This window comes from Chiloscyllium plagiosum, unplaced genomic scaffold (genome assembly GCF_037043375.1).
Source record: "Chiloscyllium plagiosum isolate Xiang-an unplaced genomic scaffold, Cpla_swu_hap1 HiC_scaffold_7, whole genome shotgun sequence".
NCBI lineage: Eukaryota > Metazoa > Chordata > Chondrichthyes > Orectolobiformes > Hemiscylliidae > Chiloscyllium > Chiloscyllium plagiosum.
The window spans coordinates 6311890-6324481 of record NW_028270145.1 but is presented as its reverse complement, the minus strand read 5'-3'; the positions used below and the strand labels follow the sequence as shown (position 1 = coordinate 6324481).

The 12592-nt window shown below is 36.9% G+C and overlaps 1 protein-coding gene across 5 annotated transcripts in view; it reads right to left on the bottom strand.

Moving 5' to 3' along the window:
• slc39a10 (solute carrier family 39 member 10) overlaps positions 1 to 12592 on the bottom strand; it is a 62897-nt gene that overhangs the window by 25098 nt on the left and 25207 nt on the right. For 4 of the 5 annotated variants that reach the window (XR_015757580.1, XR_015757581.1, XM_043692894.2 and 1 more), the window contains exons 2-6: positions 10727 to 11648; positions 7727 to 7907; positions 5659 to 5843; positions 3821 to 4030; positions 1994 to 2117 (exon numbers count right to left, since the gene is read on the bottom strand). Coding sequence is in view for 3 of the 5 variants with exons in the window: in XM_043692894.2 (XP_043548829.1) it covers positions 1994 to 2117; positions 3821 to 4030; positions 5659 to 5843; positions 7727 to 7907; positions 10727 to 11632 (1606 nt within the window). In the remaining 2 variants the exon portion in view is untranslated. The remainder of the gene's footprint in view (positions 1 to 1993; positions 2118 to 3820; positions 4031 to 5658; positions 5844 to 7726; positions 7908 to 10726; positions 11649 to 12592) is intronic. The other variant, XM_087988681.1, reaches the window with a different exon arrangement.

The following is a 12592-nucleotide window of genomic DNA, read 5'->3' as shown; positions in this document are numbered from 1 at the left end:
TCGAGCAAAGTAAATGAAAAATTGATTACTAAGATCTTCCTATTACAAATAAATATCACAATTCCAGACTTGTGGACAATACCAAGAGGGGTGTGAAAGGTAGAAACCTGGGTCATTTTGGATCATGATAGACACAATGTTATGTCGCCAATTGATTGCACGCTAAGAGCTCCTTGATTATTCTTAACAAAACCAATAAGAATCAAATATATACTCTTCAATAAGAAACAGCAAATGCTGGCAGTAATCAGATTGTTTGTATCTTTTGAAGAGAGCAATGGAGTTACATTTTAGTTCTGAGTTTTCACCTGCATCTATCATTCACTTTGGTAAGCATTTCCATTCTCCAGTGAACAGAATTAGATATCTAAGCAACTGCTGCTCCCTTCTGCCCATGTATGATTTCATCGCTAATGAGGTTTGTGATGACTAATTGGACAATTTCAGACTAATTTTTAATGGCCTAAGGAGTTCAGAGAAGAATTGCTCAGATTTTATTTCTAAATGATCTAGGTTTTCATCTTTTGCAGGAGATTACATACCTTGTTAGTGTATAAGGACTGTCTTTATTTTGATGCATTTAGCAAAATATATAGGATAGGTCAGATAGACCAGACTGTCAATCTCATCGGTCATTTTTGTACATTTTAAATTGCAGTTGATTGCCTGAGTTCACAATGTTCATGACTTTAGTGCAATTTGAGATGTGATTCCTGGATTGGCAATCCATTGCTGATATTAATAGAACTAGAGGAAAAGCAGACCTTTAATGCTACAACAAATAACCATCCCAAACCATGAAAGGTTCCTGAGCCTCTGTTGTAACATGGTGTAAAGTGGGGATCTCTAAAAGTTACTATGGTGTTCAACCTTAAGCCAGATCTTAGTATAAATCTGTGGGCAAAATTTTATGGTTGCCTGCTATTGGATAAATTGGTGAGGAATACCGGATTTGAAGCATCAAGGATGCAGGATTTTCACCCCTCATTTAGGCAAAATCCCACCTTAGATTCTGCCACTGACCGTTTTGTAAACACAGCAGCACCACTAGGAGTAGTGGACTTTGCTGGGATTACAAGCAGCTCTGGAGCCCAGGATCGAGGTATGGGGGTTTCTTGTAATAAGTTTGGGAAGTGGGGAGAATCAGGATGGCCATGTTAGGCTGTATGGGAAAATCTAGGAGAAAATGAGGACTGAGGATGCTGGAGATCAGAGTTGTGTGTGTGGTGCTGAAAATGCATAGCAGGTCAGGCAGCATCAGAGGAACAGGAGAATCGACATTTTGGGCATAAGCCCTTCATCAGGAATGACGGGTGATGAAATGAAGGGCTAATGCCTGAAATGTCAATTCTCCTGTCCCTCGGATGCTGCTTGACCTGCTTTAATTTTTCAGCACCACACTCGATTGAATGGGAGAATCTGATGGCGAGTGTTGGTGTCAAAAGGGGGGGCAGGTAATGGATGCTGCACCTTTCCTGCCCATGGTCAGAGTACAATGATCTTTGTCGCTGGATTCCTCTTGTTAGTTGAAAAAAAAAACTGCCTTTAAGGGGCCAATAATTTGTTTCTTAAGGGCCTCAATTAACATAGCAAGGGTGGTGGGTTTCTCTGGGCCTCACCCACCTCAAATTCACAGACAGGTCCGGCTGGATGAGAAGGCCACCCAGGGAATTTTACATGGCCCATCATCAAGGGTGGGGGGGGCCTCATGCAATTGAGAAATGTGAATCCCTACACTCCCCAAAACCATCATGTTAAACTTGTATCTTGATTAATAAAATTAATTGATCAGATCTTGACCACCAACTTTTGAGCAAAGTAAATGAAAAATTGATTACTAAGATCTTCCTATTACAAATAAATATCACAATTCCAGATCTTACATTGCACTAAGTAACCCATTTGTGAATTTGTTGAAGACACATTGTGAGGTCATTACACATCTCAAAAACTTCAGCTGTTGATATACTGAACACTTAACAAATACACTTACCAGACATGGTCTTAAGGTCAAGCCATTCACCTTCTGATCTACGATTCAATTGATGGTCTGACAATTTTCGGCCCACTGCTGCTTCTCCACTCAGAACTTTCTGCTTGCGCCATTTCTTTTTGTTCTGGTAATTGAATATTCAAATATAACAAGACATTGTGAATGAATTTCAAAACATTAAAGTCTTGCCTTCTAATCAATTGCAGCTAAATAGACTCAGATTTCTGCATTACAAAGAATTGAATTAGTTGTCAAACCAAATTTTATGACTGAACTAAGGAGATTTGGCTATATATAGAAACTTTGGATAATACATTAAATCAATTCAGGATTACTGTGATATATAAGCACACAATTAAACAAAAACTGAAGCTTTACAAGAAAAATACAAATTTGTTCCTTATGATTTGCAATATTTTCATTTATGAAAAGTGATAGCAATAACCCTGGTGAAAGTATGTCTCATAAGTATGAATTATATAGGAGGATCATAATAATCAGATTTGGCTGTTGATGTAATGATAAGGTTAGTAACACTCATTGCGATTAAGGTGCATTTGGAGTGCGATACTGCCCAACTACATATACATATTCAAACATGGAAATAAGGAAGTTGATATCCAATTTGCCCTTCTCCAGAACCGTCATTATAATAATTTTATTGCTGAGATATATAGCTTTGAAACATGTAATCGTGCAAACCTGCAGTATTTAATTAAGGAAAGCCAGCATGCCTACATTGAAGGCAAATTGTACTGAATGAGCTTGATTTGAATGTTCTTAAGTGTGGGTAATGCAGTATACCGAGTGCTTTTAGACATCTCAAAAGCATTTGAAGTGAAAGCTAAACTTTGACACTGAACAACGAAGGAGCCAATAACTTAAACAGGAGAGTGGTTTTAAGGAGTATCTTAGTGGTTGGTGAGCAGTTTTGGATGGAAACACTACAGTTTGGGACTTAGACAGCTGAACACATGCAATTACAGCAGTGATGAACATCGCTAACAATGTTAAAACCAGTGGAATGAAGAAACAGTGACAGCGTGAGTGCAAAATTGGCTGAATGACAAGAAACAAAGGGCTGGAATTTTCACTACCCTGCTGAAGAGTTTGGTGGTTGGCGGGGGGGCCTCAAAATCCAATAGGTGACATTTTTACCACCTCTTTGTACACCCTCAACCGATCTGAAATTTTAAAGGAAGAGCAGATGGTCCATCTGCCTAAGCATTCAGATTAGATTAGATTAGATTACTTATAGTGTGGAAACAGGCCCTTCAGCCCAACAAGTCCACACTGACCCTCTGAAGAGCAACCCACCCAGACCCATTCCCCTACATTTACCCCTTCACCTAACACGACGGGCAATTTAGCATGGCCAATTCACCAACCTGCATATTTTTTGGACTGTGGGAGGAAACCGGAGCTCCCAGAGGAAACCCGCGCAGACACGATCTTTAAGATAGTTACTTAAGTGCCTTATCCTATTCAGACTGGTGTCAGGAATGGGATAATCAATCCAGCTTTGAGTGGGTCACCCGAGCCCATCAAATGCACTTCCACCTTCTATTTCCCTTTCTCATATGTTCCACTGCTAAATAATTAGCTTTAACTTTTCAATTCTTGTTTCTGATTGGGGTATGTTCCTCTCAAACTTAAAATGGAATGTCATATTGTCCATTAGTTCCAGAATTGGTGAAATTATAGTTGGGGTCATACTGGCATAAATAGTTGCATACAGCTCTGGTGCAATTTCAGACAACTTTCACATTTAAGCATAGGAAAGAGAACAGTGAATTCTCAGTAATAATGCATACATTTCAATCTTACCATGCTGGCTCTGCGATCACGGAATATGCCGATGCAGTGTTCAATGATGAAAAGGAGGTAGATACCACCCAGAGCTGTAAGTCCTTTCCACAATCCACTATGTACTGTGAGGAGATCTTCAGAGATTTCATGATTTCCATGAGTATGATTATGATCATGGTCATGATCGTGGTTATGGTCATGATGACTATGATCATGGTTGCCTTGTGACTATTTTTACAAAAAAAAGATAAATAGTGATGTAGCACAAATTTCAGACTTCGCGCACAATGAATTTGGAACAATTTAGACTTATGACTATAAGCATTAACCATGATCTAACACAATTGACTTTTCTTCTATATTAGGCAATGATGGTGACGTACTGGTTAATTCACTGAATTAATAATCCAGAAACCCGGTTACTGCTCTGTTCAAATTCCACTATTGCAGATGGTTGAATTTGAATTTAGTTACAAAATCTGGAATATTAAGCGAATCTCAGTGATGGTGACCATGAAAGTACCATTAATGATAAAAAAAAACACATCAGGTACATTCAACCCCTTTAAGGAAGGGTTTGTCTAGTCTACCTAGTCTACACATGACTCCAGTACCACAGCTATATGGCTGAATCTTAACTACATTCTAAAGTAATCCAAGTAAATCTCTACATTCAAGGGCAATTTGACATGGGTAGATGCCTTGCCAGTGATGCCACTTATCATGAATGAGTGTAGAAAAAAAGTATGAAAATAAAGTACAATAAAATAGATCAGTGTCTCAAATTTTCAAACCAATGTCATTTATAATCAAGTCACAATATTTGAGATTTTGACAATGCTTGTAAAGGAATTGAGTATGTCAGATTACTTACTGATTACCAACCAAATTAAAAAGTTCAGGATCTGCATTCTTCAGCATATGAAACACAAGACAGGGGTAAGCAATAGCACTGAAATTTTTATCAAAAAACTCAGGTACAGTTTTTTAGTAAAGAGTGAATGGAGGAAACAAGACTGGTCCATCTGCCTATTAAAAAGATTAGGCTTTCTTCTATTGATCAATGTATTTTATTAATTAAAATAATCAGCAATAAAATTAGTTTTTTTAAGTTATAAATGAACTGAAAGAAATCAGACTAAATAGGTCAACATTAAATTCAAATTTTAAAAAAGTGTTTTATTTTCCTGAATCTTTTGACTTCTTGAAAACTTCAAGTGTTTCTAAATAGATGGGATGATAGGCAGAAGAAATGATATGGTTGCACAGCAAGCTCAAAGTATCACTGATTCAGTGTCATTCAGAAGTATGATAGAGCTTGATGTTTCAGTGTGTTAAAATTATGACCTGGCACCAATGAATGAAGATTTTCTATTTGGTGCTGTAAACCTTCAAAGAGGAGATGTTCTTGGGTGTTGTTAATAATAGTGATCAGGTCCGCAGGGGCTAGGTAAGCTTAATCAATGAATAATACTATCAAACACACCCAGAAAACTCCAAATCCAATTCCAATTTATTTAGGAGTAAGGATGCAAATATGGGACATCAGTCCTTCCAACAACGCAAGGAAAATCTGCACTGGGAAAAAGTCAAAATGCACAAGTGAGGTGAAAATAAAGTGCATTACAAGCAATCATTGATGGTCAGTTAGTAAAAAGAATATAATGATCACTGAAATAAAATTAATGCCTCAACAACAAAGCAGAGAAAGGCCCATTTTGTTGGCCCTCCTAAAACCTTTTCAATGTTTCTTTGAAGAACTCACTTCAAAGTGCTCCTTCCCACACCAAAGACTGAAACCACAAGACTGGAATCACAAGACAAACTACATTCTTATTAAATGAAAGTATACTTACATGTGGCATAAGATGCAGTAATGCATCACCACTAAGTGTCCCCACTGCCAGAGCCACTAGGAATGTCAGAAGATACTTGAAGCACACTTGATTGATGATAGGTACAAGGACAACACCCAGAACTGATAACAAGCTTATAATGGTGATTGACAGCAGTCCCCAAATCCAAACTGTGTAAGAAATAACTGATTCAGAAGAATATATTTGGTTACCACAAAAACATAAAAATAAGATTAAGATAATAGTTAACAATGGTATGCTTAAGAATCTTTAATGAAATTAGAATTGTAATGCAATCTTGCAGTTTCATTCACTTCACAAACTTATTACACATTACTCAATTTTGTACTGCTAATCAATTTCCAATCCTCCATTCATGTCAAGTCGAATAACAGCTTTGATAATACCAAGATTTCCTCTTTGTTATATCTGGAGGTACTAAATCCAAATAATATTGGAAATGATATTCACAATTTTAATATACCCAAAATGTAGCATGACAATATATGAAAATACAATAAATTTGATATATTTTCCACTTCTACTACTGACTACAAATCATTAAGATATTTCAATGCCATGGACACAAAGAAAAGGCACCCCATGTGAGTGTCAAGACTGCACTTAGGAGAGGTAAGTGGAGTCAGGTACTCTTTGCACTTGTTAAGTAGAAATGTTTGTGTGTAAAACAAGCTGTTCAAAGAATCATCAAAACTATTAACGAGATCTATCAAAGATATTAAATCTTGGAAAGAGATCTAGACAATGATTGCTTTCTGTTTCAATCTGTCTGTTTACCTTGCCCTGGAGCTTTCTATTAGTGATTTAGATTTCACAATGATTCATTACCATATTGGGGTAACTTCCATGTTACAATTTGACTGGAAGCAATTTTGGACTATTTGCGGGCGGGGGGGGCGACAATTCCAATGCATTATTCTTATGGATGTGAAGAAATTGAAATGCTGTAAATATACTTTATGAATGAGATCAATTTACTCAATTGTGAAGTCTGAAATACACTCATTTTATTCAACAGAACTGCATTTTTCTGAAAAGCGCACACGACCTGATGTGTGCTCATGGTAAGTATTAGGTGAATTAGCATGGCAATTAAAAATGCAAAGAGTGGTTATGAGAGACATGGAGTGACATGGAAATATAAAGGGACAGAGTCTCAGTAATGGGGCATAGGTTATTGTAGAGTGTGTGAAGTAGTTGTTGTAATGGTGGGTAGAGGGAATTAGGTGTCGTAGGTTGGGATGGATGGGACATAATAATATTTTATGCTTTATATTTATCTTTAAACTTCAAACGGTGCCAGAACCAGGCAGGCATTCCCCCACCCAGCACTGGGAATACCCTTCAGGTTTTCCCAGGCTGTCCACCCAATCTAGGAACGAAAACTGGACCTTAAGTTCGACACAATCCAGGGCAAATAAGACTGTGCCTATCCATCAACTTAAACATCATTCCCTCCCCTACCAATTGCTTTAATCACTTACAAATTACATGAGTACTGACAACAAGATACACAGCAACAAAACACCAAGTCTCCATGAACAGCAATCAGCCAAACCCCCAATCTCTACCACCTACAAGAATAAAGGCAGAAGCATGAAAACAAAACTAGCTGTACGAGTCAAACACCAACCTGATTTGGGACTATCTTTTTTTGTTGCTGAGTCAAATTTTTAGAACTACATCCCTGACACTGTAGATGCAGCTGCACGATATAGATTTCAGTAGTTCAAGGTAGTGGGTCACTCCTGTCTTCTCAGGGACAATCAGGACTTGCAATAAATGGCCTCAAATCCCAAGAACAAATAATTTTAAAAATCACAAAATTCTGGAGTGAGGCGAATCATGGCAAAAGAGAATAAACTGAACTTCTAACAGCTTAAAGCAAATGTTATAGTCCTGAATGAATTTTCTGATATAATGCATATAAATATAAATGAGTAAGAAAATACAGACAATGAAAATGCCTGGAAGTTTAAATTTGTGGCCACTTGCTAAGAATGAAGATGAATTCCAGCTTTATTTTCAATCAATTGATATGCCTCACCTGGTAACACAGAATCTTGGTTGTCTACAGGCTCCATACTTAATTCATCATGATACTGGATACAAACTCTACTATCAATTTGGAATAGCAAAGCAGGGCATAGGTAGGTAAACTCCACTGTAGAAATCCCAGAATTTGTGCTAAGACCATAGCTCTGCAGCAGTTGAGAGACATTCAAGCACTAGAAGGAATACATGTGTTTAAATATATTTTAAAGACTCACCAATTAGCTCTTCAGATTACAGTTAAATATCACAAGGTAACTTAACAATTGTTTCTATTTCAAAGGTAATTTTTGATCAATTATGTTACACTGAAAATACCATTAAAACCTTACTAATGGATATGCAAACAAGGGAATGTACACTTATATGAGTGAAAGTTACATTAGTGTTTTCAATTTTCTCCAGAAAATTAGAAAAGGAAATTATGAAAAAAAATTGGTAAAAATTGTGTTTGCAGTCATTGTGATTCAGTCAAAATGAAACTAAATCATCTTCTTTCAGATGCTGATTGATTTGTTGTGCATTTCCAGTATTTTACTTGTAGATTCCTAGAAACTTCATTTTCACTTACAAACCTCCAAAAAGTGAAATGCATTGGCCTGGAATCTCTAAATTAGGGCTGTTCAGAAGAGCTCCAAAAATGGCAGATAGGACTACTCCCACATCCGCCAAGTATTGCCAAAATGGGATAAGAGTGTGGTACCCCTCCTTCTAGCTGTAATGTGATGGAGAGTCCAACCTAACATCATGTTCACCCAGAATATTTTGTAAAGTCAGATTTTTTCTGTAACAATACTTGATTGACACACTTGGGGGTACCCCAGTTTTAAATGGTGGACCAAAAAGTTACCAGGTCCTGGATTCTTTCAGTGACAGGCTTTGAAATACAAAAGAAAACTTGTTATTTTAGTTCAGTAGTTAGAAATTGTATTGCAAGTCAGATATGTTTTTACTGAATGATTGATTAAAAGTCTCTGCCCTGCAAAGCTAATTTGACCTGCATAGTGTAGGTGTCAAGTATTTTCCCATGTATTGTTATGTTTTAAAACTGAAGTAAAGTGTGTTTGGAGACTTTTAATTTAATGATCAAAAGTAATTTGAATATTCACAGTCCTATAAAATGGAAGTAAACCAGCTCTGTACTTTTTCCTGAGAAAACAGACAGCTATGTATTCCTGCAGCGCATAGATTGATAGTTCATTTGATGTAGATTAAGAAAGCCACCTGTTTTGACAACTTCAATCGGGTTCACTATTGCAGACAAGATTGACTCAGTGTGAAGCTATGGTCTTCTCTGGCAGTCCTGGAATAAAGGTGTCCTCTGTTCCACCACCCAATCAGCAGGACCTCGAAGTCATGTCAGTGAGATGGGTGTCAACGCCCTTTCAGCAGTTATGTCCTTTAGAATTGTGCAACAACATACTATGAAGCAATTTATCATGGCTGAGATTTATACATAGCTCCAGCCGCACATATCCCAGAAGGTTCCGGTATCAGCAAGTACACTCCACACTGGTGAGCACGTGATAGTATAACAGTGGTGACATACAGGTGTGGGACATATACAATGAGGTTAGCAGTGGAGAATTTTGTTACATAACTCACTAAACCTCACCGAGAAACTATCCATGAAGGGCTCTGAAACTGGCACTTAGCTGGCTTTTTTAGTAAAATTAAGTCTGGAATGTGAGAAAGTGTTACAAATCCAGCCTCTGCTGGAAATCTGAAATCAAAACAGAAAATGCTGGAAATATTCAACATGCCAAACAGCACCTATGAAAAGAAACAGAGTTAATTTTTAGATTGATGGCCTTCACACTGATGAGAATATCTGATGATGAGAATGCCTTAGCAATATTTTATAAGAAAGACTGGAGACGTAGTCTGTCCTCTTATTTGGACATTAAAGATTACATGCCACTGTATATGAAGCAACAATGGTGAGTTCTCCATGAACGTGGGCATTGCTTCTTTTGGGACTGCAATAAACTAATTTGGTTATATACATCATATTGCTGTTTATAGGGTTTGATGCATGCAAATTAGCTGCAGGTTTTTTGTACATTACGACAAGCTACATGAGAATGAATAACAAAAAACTCAAAATTAATACTGTAAATTTTATGCTATTAGTTAATTGCAGTTAATTTTTGTCAGTTTTAAAATTGAACTTCTCTTTTCTAGAATTCGTAATATTTCTGGGCACTTTGTGTGCACCTCCGAAGTTATTTTAGATTTGAGGCATTGCAACCTAATTTAACATTCATAATAGTGCATTTTCAACAATGAATTTTACATCTGAAACCTGAAAATATTGGGAATATTTTTCTTCCAAGTGTTCAATCAGTTCTAATTTATTTCATTATGCTTTAAAAACTGCCTCAATCTCAAGTGAAAATAGTATAAAATTAACTGATCTAAGCTAATTTACGAATTATTTATAGCTCCAAATGTCAAGCAGATTGAAGGGATAAGACAATAATTATAGGAAAAGGTTGCATGCAGGTCAATTTTAAAGCAAAAGATGGTGTTTTTCTCCGCATTTGCGGATGCCAGTTGGAGGGCATATGCCCGAGTGAGCGGGCGGAGACCCTTCTGCAGCTTCCATTTTTAATTTGGCAGCTTGAGCTTTCCCTATTTTTCAATTCTGAAGAGGGATCTGGAGCCAGCAAAATAAACAGTAGTTGATAAAAAGATTTGAGAGATTCTATATGATCGCCATGAGAGAAGACTGTGAAGGAGGAAGAAACACAAAGTAACTACAAGGGCCTAAAGCTTGTTTTCAAAAATGATAAAATATCAACTGAATGTCATATTATTACAGAAAAAAGTTTACAAGTTAACTTTAAGCAATTAGTTAAGAAAAGGAAGTTTATGTTAACAATTCTGTTTTTGTCAATGTGAGGAAGCATTCTGAATTAACTTAGTCATCATTAATGTAATAGATAAAACATAATATGTTTAAATATTACTAATTTAGTTCAATCACTCTCACCTGATCGTATACAAGCTCAGATTCCAGGTGATCTTCATGACTCATTTTTGAGGAGCTCAAATCTTTCCTTGCTCTATGTTGAGAAGTTGTTTTGTCCTCAGGAGCACGAAGATGCTCATCCTTATGTTCAGGCTTGGACATAATATTGAAGGGTTCTTCAGGAGATGCAGTTAATGTAATTTCTGGATGTTTTGCTAAACCTTTATGCTTTTTGCGTTTTTTGGATCTTTTTTTGGGTTGCTGTTGTAATGTGTTAATGCCTGAAAGGTCAGGAAGTTGTTCTCCCTCTTTATGAATCTGCAAGCCTGCAGAATGAGGTGCACCTCGATGGTGGTTGCGGTGATGATGCCGAGGTTGATGGTAAGCAATGGGGGTGGTCAAAATGGTATGTGCATTCTGACTGTCAGAGTTTTTACAATGCCCTACTTTCACTTTAGTAATTGGTATTGTTTGGTCACGTGCTGTGTGATTGGAGTGTGAATGGGAGTGTCCATGCTTATGTTTGAGTAGGTCTAAAAAGTCCAGATGCGAAACATGGTCATGCTCATCATGCTCATGTTCTACCTCTACAACTTTAACTTCTCCAAGACCTAAATTTGATAAGAGTTTCTCTAAACCATGAAAGGTCAACTTCCCATTCTCACCATAACGACTGAACAGTTTTTGAATGTAATACATTTGCTTATTTTCTGCATGATGTAGAGAGCTCTTGCTGGGATTATTTTGAAGGTATGACTCCTCAGAGATCTGGTAATCATTGTGCTTATGTATATGGTTTTCTTCAGGACTATGGTTATGATCATGATTATGTTCATGGTCATGTTCATCATGGCAGTGGTTGCAATGGTGAAACAAGAAGGTGAGTAAGCAAATTAAACAAAATTTTGTATGCAGATGTACCTTCATGGTGGATATACTACACCTGAAAGAAAACAATTTCAGAAGAACATATTAAATCATTTTGGTTTCCAACTTGTAACAATACAGTATTATGTGACCAAAATGAATTTTAAAGCTGTCCAAAATAAGACAAAATAAAGTTCTCAATCATGTTTCAACATAATTTTTAAAAATTTGTCAAACTTTCATGTGAGTCTGCTTTGTCAAATGGAATATTTAATAAATACTGACGGGCTTGACAAGATTGTTCTGAAAAGACACGATGGGGTTAAATGTTAATTTTAATCATGTAATCGCGATGGTATAGAAGGAGCCATTTTACCACGGTATGTACCTTCTATACCATTTTACGATGGTATAGAAGGAGTCCATGCCAGCTGTCTGTGGAACAAGTCCAGTCTGCTCCATTTTCCACTGCCCTCTGTATGTATGGCCTTCAAGTTTATTTGCTTTTTAAATCATTGATTGTCTGTTGTTATGACTCAGTGGTAGCAAATTCCAGGTAGTTACCACTGGATGGATTCAAAAAATATTTCCTTACAACTCTTCCTATCTCTAGTCCGAGATCTTACATCTATGTCAACTAGTTCCATGTAACGTCAGCTAATGGGAATAGTTTTGTTTGATCTACCTGCCATAATCTTGTACACCTCCTCTCATCCTGTTTTTTTTAAAAAGAAAAGCTACCCAACTTCTCCAACTTAATTCTCCTTCACTTCAGAATCATTTTGGTAAATCTTCTTTGTATCTTCAGAGGAGTCTCAGCCTAAGTATGGTGACAAAAACTGGATGCATTGCCCTATATAGAGCTTGGTAGCTTCTCTTGCCTTTTAATTAATTCATGCAATGCAGAATTGCTGGTCAGGCCAGCATTTATTTCTCTTTAATTGCGCTTGAACAAGTGGCATGCAAGGACATTTCAAAGGGCTGTTAAGAATCAATCATACTACCATGGGAATCGAATCT